The sequence below is a fragment of the Labeo rohita genome, chromosome 9 (genome assembly GCF_022985175.1).
Source record: "Labeo rohita strain BAU-BD-2019 chromosome 9, IGBB_LRoh.1.0, whole genome shotgun sequence".
Taxonomy (NCBI): domain Eukaryota; kingdom Metazoa; phylum Chordata; class Actinopteri; order Cypriniformes; family Cyprinidae; genus Labeo; species Labeo rohita.
In genome coordinates this window covers 31,742,205-31,755,790 of record NC_066877.1, presented here as the reverse complement: position 1 = coordinate 31,755,790, position 13,586 = coordinate 31,742,205, and the positions used below count along the sequence as shown (strand labels likewise).

At 35.7% G+C, this 13,586-nt stretch overlaps 1 protein-coding gene across 9 annotated transcripts in view; it reads left to right on the top strand.

Moving 5' to 3' along the window:
• The window catches only part of tns1b (tensin 1b), a 312,091-nt gene that overhangs the window by 216,324 nt on the left and 82,181 nt on the right, over positions 1 to 13,586 (top strand). For 8 of the 9 annotated variants that reach the window (XM_051119024.1, XM_051119023.1, XM_051119021.1 and 5 more), the window contains 4 exons: positions 8,065 to 8,114; positions 12,840 to 13,011; positions 13,192 to 13,242; positions 13,345 to 13,467. In XM_051119024.1, the coding sequence (XP_050974981.1) occupies positions 8,065 to 8,114; positions 12,840 to 13,011; positions 13,192 to 13,242; positions 13,345 to 13,467 (396 nt within the window). Of the gene's footprint in view, positions 1 to 4,196; positions 4,438 to 8,064; positions 8,115 to 12,839; positions 13,012 to 13,191; positions 13,243 to 13,344; positions 13,468 to 13,586 lie in introns of those variants that run through there. The other variant, XM_051119029.1, reaches the window with a different exon arrangement.

The window sequence follows — 13,586 nt, the reverse complement described above, 5'->3', positions numbered from 1 at the left end:
ACTGTGTGTATTTATTATGCATATAAAGACACACATACAGAATATATATTGAAAATATTTGCACATATATTTTTATATTCATATAATTAATATTATATTTAAATGTTTAATATGTAAACTTAACATTTTTCTTTAATATACACATGCATGTGTGTGCATTTGTATATACATAATATATATATATATATATATATATATATATATATATATATATATATATATATATATATATATATGTATGTATACAGTACACACACATATAATATGTACACAAAAAAACTTTGTTTTGGATGCGATTAATCGCGATTAATTGTTGCCCAGCACTATTAAATATTAAATATATGTATAAATAATTTTTAAAATACTACATATATAAAATGTACATATAAAATGTCATGGTTTTTAATGGTTGCTATAGTCAGATCACTTCTGTGTTGTGTTTCCAAAACAGGTATGGTACATTATTTCACTTACTGGTAGCTGGATGCAACAAATTAGTGTAAATATGTAATAAATAAAAGATGTAAGGGATTTTGGATGTGTTAATAAACTGAAATGACCTCCATTTGAATTCTACGGTAATCTTTGAAATTTCTACACACATATGTTCTGTGTGGAACTGGCTGTGACTTTCTGCCATATGTGTAGAAAGTAGGAACTTCGCGTAATTTCCTCTTTAAATTTAGTTTGCCATGGTTAAATGCATCATCCATGCGGCTTATGCAGTCTAATGATTCACTTACAGATCAGAATAACATATTTGTCAGATACTCCTGGATCTTGCTTGGCTTGAGAAAGGAAGTATCATTTTACAAACTGTGCATGTGCGTAATATTTTAAGATGGCACATTAAGTAAAGTTTTATTTTTCATACAGTTGGACTACATCTACTTGTATTTTAAATGCAAAAGTGTCTTCTGTTTATAAACCCCTAACTGCTGGAAGTAATTTTGGGTGGTTAACATGCTATGTACAAATTGGTCTCACCCTCTAATCAATTGGACAACAGTTGAAGTCCCTGTTGGCACAGTTTTGGAAACCCTTAATTTGTTCTTAATATTGCATTCATGATTGATCTAGTATTTGTGCCCATCTGAAGAAAATAAATTGAAATCACAGCCATTTCTTCATCATCCTGATGCCAAACACTGGATATTGCTGTGAATGAAAATATCTTAAGCTTGTCATTTGTCATGCTGCATTATTTTTGACATTATGCATTTCTGTAAATAATCTGAAATATAGCTTTTTAGATGTTTAGACCAGTGTACAGTTGCTTTGGGTGTTATTGCTCACTTTTGAGGCATCATGGGAGACGTACACCACCCTCACCTCAAGGGTCTCTCACGGTCACTTAGTTGTGGTTCTGCCGACGTCTTTGATTCATAACAAACCCCTTGAATCTGAAGATCAGTTTGTCATATGACTTCCCGTGTCGTGTTTTTCCGTTCGAGTTCAGAGCTCATTTTTCAAACAGAGCTTGATAAGATGTTTGTTTTATTCTCTCATTTCTCATTTAGACCATAATTCTCCTTCTGATGCAGTGACTGAGATAGATATATTTTGAAAATGTCTTTGGTTTGAGTATAACCATTGGTCTTATTATTCCTTCTGGCTTTGATTTGGATGAGTCATTATGTGAGGAATCACATTTTTCCTCGTCTTTGGAGATAAAGAGTTCATTGTACTATGAAAACATACTGTAAGTTTCAGAACTCAAAACATCCTCCCTAGCACAAAAAGACCATTTGTTGAAGAAAAATGTGGGTTAAACATTATGACGTCAAACTGATTATCATATTAGCATACGACTGCCCACATTTACACGTCAACAACCTCTATTCGGATTCATAAGGGTCCTTTTTTTTTTTTTTAATTGAGATTTATACATCATCTGAAAGCTGAATACGCTTTCCATTAATGTATGGTTTGTTAGGATAGGACAGTATTTAGCTGAGATACAACTATTTGAAATCTGGAATCTTGAGAGTGCACAAAAATATTGAGAAAATCACCTTTAAAGTTGTCCAAATGAAGTTCTTAGCAATGCATATCACTAATCAGAAATTAAGTTTTGATATCTTTACAGTAGGTAATTTACAAAATATCTTCATGGAACATGATCTTTACTTAATATCCTAATGATTTTTGGTATAAAAGAAAAATCGATCATTTTGACCCATTCAGTGTATTTTTGGCTATTACTACAAATATACCCGTGCTACTTAAGAGTGGTTTTGTGGTCCAGGGTCACAATTTGTTTCATCCAGCCACTACAAGACAATATGGAGGAAGTTGAACAGCTTATATTATTTATTAACAGTAGAACTTGCAAGAATAAAAGGAGTTTAAAGTTCATAAAATCCTTTTTTTTTCTTTTCAGTTTTGTGCGTTTTGTCAACGTTTAAGTGTGCGCTAGCATATAAGTGACTTTGAAGCTAATCGAAATGGGAAGTAACAGTGTGCACACCACATTTCAGTGCAGATGTGCTTTGTGAATATGTCACAATATGATGTAGGCTTTTGGAAAGAGACTGTTGTTGAAGGACAAGGCAGTTAAAACAGAAAATGTGTGTGAGTGCATTTCAGTGCAGATTTATAGAAGAGAGAGTTGGGTAATTATACATCATCTGAAAGCTGAATAAATAATAATAAATGAGCTTTCGTTGATGTATGGTTTGTTAGGATAAGGCAATATTTGGTCGAGAAAATCTTGAATCTGAGAAAATTGCTTTAAGGTTGTCCAAATAAAGTTCTTAGCAATGAATATTAGTAATAAAAACCCATACAATGTATTGTTGGCTGTTGCTACAAATATACCCATGCTACTTAAGACTGGTTTTGTGGTCCAGGGTCACATATAATTTTTGTGTTTGTGTGTGTTCCTATTCACTCCAACAGAAATAGTACAAAAAACAAAAAGACTTTCCAAAAGATGACAATAAGAGACTAAAGAGAGACTAACTGTGTCATCCCTACCTCAGCTGTTGCATTAAAATCACCCATGCAGCAGCAGCGTTAGTTTTCTGTAATTTAATCTCATGGTAATGCAATACAAAGTGTAATATTATAAATGTGCATTACATTTTTTTTTTTTATGAAAATGTAAAATAAAAAATAGATTTCAGTCAAAATTTCACATAATGTTACTTGACATTTCTGTGTAGTTATTTGTAACATTCACAAGCATTTTCTGAGTGAAAACTGTTTCAAAGTAAATTATAAACCTTTTTCAGTGTAGTAAAATAAAGTCTTTATAGTCTCTTAAATAGGTGGATTTGAAGTTTCAATGCAGAATCCCAGCTGAGGAATACGGCAAGATGAACATTTGTGGTTAAAACTTTAATAATGTATTGTTTTTTAGAAAATGACCCATCATTTTGCTAGATAAGACAATTATTCCTGGAATCGTGCCCTTTGAAGCTGCATTGAAACTGCAATTTGGACCTTCAACCCACTGAAGTCCACTGTATATAGAACATTCGTAGAATGTTTTATGCAAGAACCTTAATTTCTTTTCGACTGTAGAAAGAAAGATATGAACATCTTGGATGACATGAGGTGAGTAAATTGTCAGGAAATGTTTATTCTGGAAGTGAACTAATGCTTTAACACATTATGTAGTTATTTAAATTAATAATAATACTAGAATTACATTTGTTAATAACTGGAAACACCATCACAATCTTTAAAAGGGGTCCATTTCACATGCAAAGTGAACGTTTGCATAGAAATCTTAAAGACATGGCAGCAAAAGTGCACAGCTTGCTTCGAGGTCAGCGAGAGGATGGAAAACGCTCATGAAAAACTAAATTACGGCTATTTTTAGCATCCTAAGTGGACCTCAGGGATAAAAACTATGTGTAACAAAAACGCAGTACGATCTGACCACTTGAAATGAAAAAGAAAGCCATACGTTTGTATTCTAGAGCAAAGGGTGGTGATAGGCTGTGGTTTACTGGAGCTGACACAACTGTGAATAGCTGAAGCCGTGAGGTCGGGATGATCATCTCCTCCAGTCAGCTGCTGAGTGTGTGACCCGGAGAGAGAGCAAAGGCTAGACCGAAGATCCAAACAAACGCGGGTGGCAGCAGCACACACACGCACAGCATGGGAAAGAGGGAGGGGAGAGGTGCCGAGGAAAAGGGAGGGGCCGGAGAAGGAGGCGGGAGGGAACGAAACAAGGGAAAGAGTAACTCTGCAAGTGGGAGAAGGAAGAAAGCTGCGGTCCGCTTGAGTTTGACGCCAGGCATGCGGCATCCTCGGCACAGCGCAGAACCAAAATAGAGCCGGGAACGTGGGGCACACTTCGGGAAAAGGGGAACGTAAGGAGAAGGGAAGCGTTACTTCCCAACCATGAATCCCAGCGGCTCTCTTCGGAGGCGTTTGTCCTCCATTCGCGATGCTTGGAGGTGGAGTACGGGTTACCTGTTCAAGGTAGGCCTTCGGGTTTCCGCCGAGCTTCTTTTCCGGATTATGGATCTTGCAGGCAACTTTTTCCTCAAAGCTCTCCCTCGCGTTCTTCCCTGCGCTCTCTGATTGTTCATTTGTCGGGCCCGCTCGAAAGCAGTGTTTCCAGCTGGTTTTGATCAAGCCTGGCTGAGACCCCCTCCAACCCCCCCACCCACCCTTTTTGGCTGTCCTTCTGGGGGTCGCAATTATCGACTGATTAAGGGAATGTTTTTGGAGCCGGGCACCGTGTGCCGAGAGATGGAAGGTGGACCCTGGATGGATAGAAAAGGGGGTATGCAATGCCAGGGTGTTTTACTCGAGTGTGTCGCAATGGCTTTCTCGAGCTATAAGTGAGCAAATTTGGCAGTCTGTGTTAGTGTGGCTTATTTGTATTTCCCTGTGTTTTATGATCGTTCATAATGGCCTGGCCCAGTAATCTATACACACAAAAGTGTGTTACACTACAAAATGTGTTAATGGTCTTTTACAGTCTGTTCATTGAAAGCTCGATTGGGCTCTAAATACTATACGTGCAAATAATATAATATTGTAGTAGATTTCACTGGATTCTTGGAAAAGAGGATTATTTAGGAAATGAACGCTGTGGGAACTTTTAATTTTAATGAATGCTCCTTAAAGGGACAGCTCACCTAACGATAAAAATTGTGTTACTCACTCATGTTGTCATGACTTTTTTCTGTAGAAAGAACACTGACACTTTCTTAAAAATATCTTTGTTTGTATTTCACAGAAGAAACAAAACGTCAAACAGATTTGAAACGGCGTGAGGATGAGTAAATGATGACAAAATTTCATTTTAAGTGGACTGTTCCTTTAGGTGCTTAGAGAATTCATAAATAAAATGTACAGGCTTCCCACGGTCAGTGTTGTAACTTTCAGACCTGGAAAAGTCATGGAAAGTAAGAGGTGTGTGTACAGTTTTTGATGGTTTTTGTTTTGGTTTGGTTTTGCGTCTTGACCACTTGAGCAGCATGGACTGTTTGGGGCGGGATTATTTATTTGATGACCAATGGCAAATTGGTTTAGGAAAACTTTTTGAAAACAGTCATTTTGCTATGCCGTTTAACCAAATTGGGTTGAAACAACCAACCTTTTTTTTTTCCAGAGTGTATAGTAAATTAATTTTATGGGAGTCAGAGTTGTTTTGGACTTCATTGACTTTCATTGTATGGACAAAAACACTGACACTTTTTTAAAAATATATATTTGTTTGTGTTTCACAGAAGAAACAAAGTCAAACAGGTTTGAAACGACATGAGGATGAGTAACTGATGACATAATTTCATTTTAGGCAGACTTTTACTTTAAGTGCTTACCGAATTTATAAATGAAATATACAGGCTTCCCACAGTCAGTGTTGTACTTTCCAGATCTGGAAAAGTCATGGAAATTAGGTGATGTGTGAACAGTCTTTTTGAAACTGTCATTTTGCTGTGCTGTTTAACCAAATTAAAATTCCAAATGGGTTTTGTTGGATAATGTATTCCTGGTCATTTCTACACTGTAGAAAATGCTGCGTTGTTTCAACCCAACTTTGGAGCAAATATGGACCAACCCAACTGTTGGGTTAAGGTTTTTTTTAATTTAATTTTTATCCCAAAGGTGGGTTAGTCCGTATTTGACCCAAAGTTGGGTTGAAACAACCCAGCATTTTTTAGAGTGTATAGTTAATTAATTTTAAGGGAGTCAGAGTTGTTTTGGACCCCAGTGACTGTTATTGTATTGACAAAAACACTGACACTTTCATAAGAATATTTTTGTTTGTGTTTCTAAAAAGAAACAAAAAGTCGAACAGGTTTGAAACGACATGAGGATGAGTAAATGATGACAGAATGTCTTTTTAGGCATACTGTTCCTTTAAGTGCTTAGAGAATTCATAAATGACATATACTGGCTTCCCACAGTCAGTGTTGTAATTTCCAGATCTGGAAAAGTCTTGAAAATTAGGTGATGTGTGAACAGTTTTTGATGGTTTTTGTTTTGTTTTGGTTTTGGATCATAACCAGTTCAGCACAGCAGGATTGACTCAACCAATGGCGTGAGTTTGGTGCGGGACTATCTGTTTTCTGACCAAATGGCAAATTGGTTTAGGAAAACTGTATGAAAACAATCATTTTGCAGTGATGTTCAATTCTTTTACCCAAATGGTTTTTGTTGACAATATATTCTTGGAAATTTCTACATTGTAGAAAATGCTGGGTTGTTTCAAGCCAATTTTGGGTCAAACCCAACCATTGGGTTAAATTTTTCAATTACATTTTTAACATTTTTTTATAGTGTATAGTAAATTAATTTTATGGACTGCTTTAAAATATTTATTCTGGCATCACTCGTTAAGCAATTTCCCTATTCCCAGGATTCAAACCTACTGTGTTGTTTTCTTATTTACGACATTTGGACTTGAAATTTTCCCATCATTTCATTTGCTTTAAATCTACACTATTCTAAGACAGCTACATATGGGAAACCACATGCAAAGTCTATACAGTTTATAGAAAAGGCCCCAGCACTGTGTGTAATTACACGTTGGATTCTGGGTTTTCTTAGTAAGCATTGTTCCTTTTTAGTCGTGTCAGCCATGCACTAGTATGTCATTTAGACGGTGAGCGTAAACCACGCGTCTTTCAAGGCTTTTGCTTCTTTTGTGAGACTCAAGAGTGAGAATGAACACTTTGAACACCTTAATGTCTCTAAATGTCATTTTACAGGTAAAAAGTGTATTTTTATCCCACTGCCACCACAACACCAAATATAGTGCATATTGTAAATAACACACCTTTGTGAAATGCATATAATTACTCCCTCACTTCACAGGCTGTCATTGCATTTACAGTATACAGCTAAGATGGCATGCTCAATGTTAGATACAGACCTACATGCTCACAACAGCCCTCTTCAACCTGTATCAACATAGTTTTACATACAGATAAACACAAGCCATAAGTAACTGTCCAAACAAACGGCCTTTTCATTGGTATAATCAGCAGAACAGCCGTAGCTCTGGAGATGAACAGTAAACCTCCCTTGAGGATAGCTGGTTTACAGTCATTTTTAAACAGGAAATGGGCTAAAAACATCTGGAAACTGTCGTGTTTGTGAGATCATTATTAGTGATAGAGCACTTTATCAGCCAGGCTGAATAATTGGATGTTATTTGGTCATTTTGAGCTTATCTGCATAAGATGAATGGAGTGTTTGCTGTATGTTGTGTCAGTTCCAAATTCATGGATGGATTGGAACAAATGGATTTTCAAAATTAATACTGTTACATTTTAAAGAATCTTCCATTGACTGATAGAATGTTCGGCATTTAGAGCTGCATGCAATTCCGGTCTTGTCTTGCATCTCTATATAGACATATATACACATTTGCGCTGCATAAACATTGTGTGTGTTGCACTGTGTGATTATTTTCATACATAACCATCAGAAAACAGCAGGAAGTCAGCTCCAATGCCCTAAAACTTTACCCTTGTTTTGGCTGAATGATGTTTCCTCATAGAAGCAAGAAACTTGCTTTCCTTTAACTAGATTTGTCATGATCTAAACTAGATTTTTCATGATCCTAACTAGATTTTTCTTTTCTTTTAGGGCTCAACCAAGTCCTCCAAGAGCATGGAGTCTCGACGCAGACCATCTAGGTAAGAGCTTCATCCGAAATCAGTTCAGCCAATATCTCATGTGTTTCTACAGTATGCGCTGCTGTAGTGAACATCTCAAGGGATCTTCGTAGCATTCCGAAATCCAGCGCCGGCTGACATTTGACTCTGCTTGGATCAGTCTCACATTCTTTATTGCAGTTTATGAGAACGACGAATAAACACACTTTAAAGCATCTACACAATCTCCAGTGTTAAGTTATGATGCCCTAATAGGGCTTCAGTCCCACATATAGTATAGTAGATAAATAACAGGCATGTTTATCTTGAGTGATCGTTTGCTATAGATACAGGCAGGAAAGCAGTAAGAGTAAACCCGTGAGGAGAAACAAAGCCTCGTTACCATTTATGCATTCATTTCTACTAGGAAAATTAAGAATGTACAAAGAATGAAGAAAGACAATATAGAATGTTTGTGCACATCAAATAAAGGGGAAAAACAGGCTTTATTAAAGGAGAAGTCCACTTCCAAAAGAAAAATTCATATATAATGTACTCACCCCCTTGTCATCCAAGACGTCATTCATGTGTTTCTTTCTTCAGTCGTAAAGAAATTATGTTTTTGAGGAAAACATTTCAGCATTTTTCTCCATATAATGGACTGATATGGTGCCCCGATTTTGAACTTTCAAAATGCAGTTTAAATGCGGTTATAAACGATCCCAGCCGGGAAAGATGGGTCTTATGTAACGAACCACCGGTTATTTTCATAAAAATAATACAACTTATATACTTTTTAATGTCAAATGCTCGACTTGTCTTGCTCTGCCTAAATTGTTTTTTCCCGGTTCATGACAGTTAGGGTATGTCGAAAAACTCCAATCTCATGTTCTCCCTCAACTTCAAAATTGTCCTACATCGCTGTTTTACCTTTTTTGTTAAGCGTGTTTGATCTTCTTTGCATGTTCACTTTGCAAAGACTGTGTCTGTACTTGTGCAGCAATGTAAGATGATTTTGAAATGATTTTTGAAGTTGAGGGAAAAAATATGATATACCCTAATATCGACATACCCTAACTGTCTGGAGCCAGAAGCCAGAATACACAGAGATCAGGGAGAGCGAAACAAGACGAGCGTTTGAGATTAAAAAGTATTTAAACTGTATTTTTTTTAATGAAAATAACCAATCATTTCACTAGATAAGACCCTTCTTCCTTGGCTGGACTCGTTTACAACCGCATTTGGAATCGTTTGAAGCCGTATTTAAACTGCATCCCTCTTATTTTGATAAAGTAACATTTAGCAGATTCTGCAAGGTGTATGTAAACTTTTGACTCCAACTGTGTATCTCAGTATTTATGGAAATTAAACCAAAATTAAGTTTATATATTATGTAAAAATGTGGTAAAGGCTATTTTTGGATTTTTTTACACCAGGCAAAGCCATTTCATCTCACTTGATTAGATTATTTAGATTTTTAAAGTATTTCCTTTTTATTTGAAACTCAGTGGATGCAAGCCAAAAGATAAGAGTATTCTAAACAAATGAAAGACTCGTCTCACGTTATATAACACACGAGTTGATCTCCAAATCATTCCGATGGTCTTATGTCTCTCAGCTGTTGGGTGTGTTCATGCCAGGCTGTGAGAAGACACTTTGTGAAATTCACCACTACAAATAGCTCCCATTTCGGCTACCGGGGGAATTTTTTTTTGCTTTTTATTTACATGGGCTGCTATTTTATCTCTCTTGTTTTGGGAAACTTTCTATTTGGACACAATCTTAAAATGAAGTCCTTTGGGACCCTTTGTTTTTCTGCCAAAAAGCCCATTCCTGTTTTTACTGGTAGATGGAGTTTGTGTGGTAGATACTGTATTGTCGTTCAGTTCTGGAGAATGAGTTGTGCCCGCTGATAGTTTTATCTGTGTTATTTTAGCTACTGTTCAGCTCAGAAATTATGCAAATCAGATAACGGTGCAAACATTGCCACAGAATCTATGAAAAGCATTTGAGGTCCAGATACATACTCATTTTCCATTATTTGATCATCACTTAATAACTGCTTCCATTTTCAGTATAATTGACTAGTAGACTTCAAGTGCTCTTTCAGGGCATTTAGGACCTGGTGAAGATGGATTATGTGTGGTTATTGAATAATATTATTGAACGTGTTTGTTTAAAAGTGAATTTAATGCACAAACCTTACCGACTTCCAAAATAATTGTGGGATCAAGGGAAATCCTTAACATTAAAGGCTTGTTGAAGGATTGTTATGCCTTGTGTTTTCCACACGCTGAGATCAGTCAGAATCTCCTGAGAGTTGTGCAATGTTGTGCTTGTTTTCGCAGACTGTGGTGCAAGCACAGTGTTTACATGTCATGTACCACTCACAATCATGCGTTATTTACATTTATTTCTCCAACTTGCACTGAATGCAGACCGCTTTTCAATTAAAACGCAGCCGTGGAGACATTTACGTGATTTGGTGTGGCTGCATTGCTCAGAAAACATGACAAAATCCAGATTTTCAAGACTAAAAATGGGCCTCACCAACAGGTGTCTTTCCAAAAGCTAGACTAATAATAATTCAAACACTTTGGCCCTGATATACTCAAGGTTTGTATGCTTATTCCAAAACATAGTGAGCTGCCTTACTGTCTGTTCCCTACATAGGGAGTTGGCGTTCGAAACAGTTGGCTTTACAAAAAGCACTGCTCACTATTGAGGTGTACAGTAAGGAAACTAATGATTTCAGTAAAGCTTGATGGTAGCATGTCGCTAATGTAAATGTAAGGGCAGTCATGGCCTAATGGTTAGAGAGTCGGGCTTCTAACCCGAAGGTCACTGGTTCGATTCCCGCACCAGCAGGAATTGAAGGTGGGGATTGTGAATAAACAGTGCTCTTTCCACCTTCAATACCATGACTGAAGTGCCCTTGAGCAAGGCACTGAACCCCCAGTTGCTCCCCGGGCGCTGGAGCAATGGCTGCCCACTGCTCCGGGTGTGTGTTCACAGTGTGTGTGCGCGAGTGTGTTCACTTCTCACTGCTGTGTGTGTGCACTCGTGATGGGTTAAATGCAGAGGACTAATTTCGACTATGAGTCACCATAGTTGATAGTACGTTGTCACTTTCACTTTTCACTTTAAATATAATGTAAAATTAACTAAAATAAACATAAAAATGCACAGTTATCGGAACAGAGAGTCTGTTTTTCATTATAATGAACATGTACTAAATGAATATATAAATTCAATTATAAAAATATGAATTATTATTTTTATTATTATTAAATTTGAAATATATATATATATGTGTGTTTATTTATTTTTTTAATTTTTGTTATATGCACTATTATTTCGAGCATGTATTGAATTAATATAAATATGAAATAATAATAATAATACATTAAAATATATATATATATATATATATATATATATACATATGTGTGTGTGTGTGTGTATGTAGAGAGAATGCAATATTTATATACACATAAATATTATTGTTTTAATATTATTGATTAATATCATATTATATTAATATAATATTTTGTTTGTATATGTGTGTGTGTGTGTGTTAATTTTGTTAATTCATTATTAATGTATTTTTTATTTTATTTATTTTATACAATGTTGATTGCAATAATGAACTGCTTATTATTATTATTATTATTATTGTTGAAAATAGTTTGAGTAGAAGTTTCTTTGATGAATAGAAAGCATTCAGCATTTACATTTTTGTAACATTATAAATGTCTTTATCATTGCTTTTTATCAATTTAAAGCATCTTTGCTAAATAAAAGTATTAATTTTTATAATTTCTTTCCATATACATATATATATATATATATATATATATAGTGTATTATGTTACAAAAGCTTTTTTAATTTCAGATAAATGCTGTTTTTTTTTGTTTTGTTTTTTTATCTTTTCATTAAAGAATCTGGAAAAATGTACTCTTGAACAGCAAATCTGCATATTAGAATGATTTCTGAACAATCATGAGACACTGAAGACTGGAGTAATGATGCTATAAATTTAGCTTTGATCACAGGAATAAATTACATTTTAAAATATATTCAATTAGAAAGCAATTATTTTGAAGAGTAAAAAAATACTTCACATTATTACTGCTTTTGCTGTATTTTGGATTAAATAAATGCAGACTTGGTGAGCAAAAGAGACTTATTTTAAAAAAAAACATTACAAATCTTACTGTCCAAAAACTTTTGATTGGTAGTGTACCTTTTTGATCATTTTTCATTTCGGAGGCACACTAAAATTCTGCCTATTTAGGAATCTCACTAGGTTTTGGAACAAAGCCATAGATTAAAAGATGGCTGTACTTCTCTCTGATTGCCTTGCAATCCAGACCTGAGGAGAGAGTGAGGTCACAGATGGGGGGCCTGATTGTGGTTACATCCTTGGCAGGCTTACGCCTCACCAGTGACCAAATTGTTTTCTTTGGTCTGCCCTGCTGCACACAGGGAATGCAGGATATTTTCATATCTTCTTTGTTTATCTCTGCGATCAATCTTTCCCCACTATATTTTATTCAAGCCATACTGAACATCAGATATGCATTTAATTGACTGTTCAGCGCTGACATGTTTGAGGTGAGGCGTTCTTATAAAAAAACATGATGATTTTATGATGTCATGTGCTGTGAGACACAAGACTTGCTTGTGCTTGAGCGAGTGTCATAAGTTGTGAATTGCCTTTGTTGCGCACCATAAATAAGTCTCTGATCTTTTGGTTTTTGCAGGAGTTTGAGTTTGATCCAGGCCATGGAGGAAAACTACGAGGTGGACCTGGTCTACATCACAGAGCGCATCATTTCTGTGACCTTCCCCAGTAATGTAGAAGAGCCAAGCTACAGCGCCAACATAAAGGAGGTCGCCACAATGCTACGCTCCAAACATGGTGACAACTACTTGGTGAGACCTCAAACTCAAAAGCTTTGAGTACTAATATGAGTGTATTAATAGTTTTGAAAAATACATAAATTACATTTAAAAAAAATATGTTTATGTAGTTAATTGAAAACATTTTTATTATTTTATTATTTATTTGTGTTATTTTTTTATTAAATTATTATTATTATTTTTTATTTTCAGGTCTTCAACCTCAGCGAAAAGCGATATGATATCTCCAAGCTGAATCCTAAAGTAAGCAGTATTTACTTTCACGTTTTTTTGTTGTACGTTTCTAATGTGGAGATGTTTGTTCCTTTGTTCTTACTCACCCACCCGTATTTTTGTTTGCGTAAGGTGCTGGATTTTGGCTGGCCGGACCATCACGCTCCAGCCCTGGATAAGATCTGCAGCATCTGCAAAGCCATGGACACTTGGATGAACGCTGACAGTCACAATGTGGTGGTCTTACACAATAAGGTACTGTTTCACTTGTGCTTTTTGTGCTTTGGGAATGGGAGTTTTGTTTTTTGGTAACACTAGCAACAAACATCACAATGTCACACAGTACATTAAAAAAAACCTAGTGAGACGTGTTT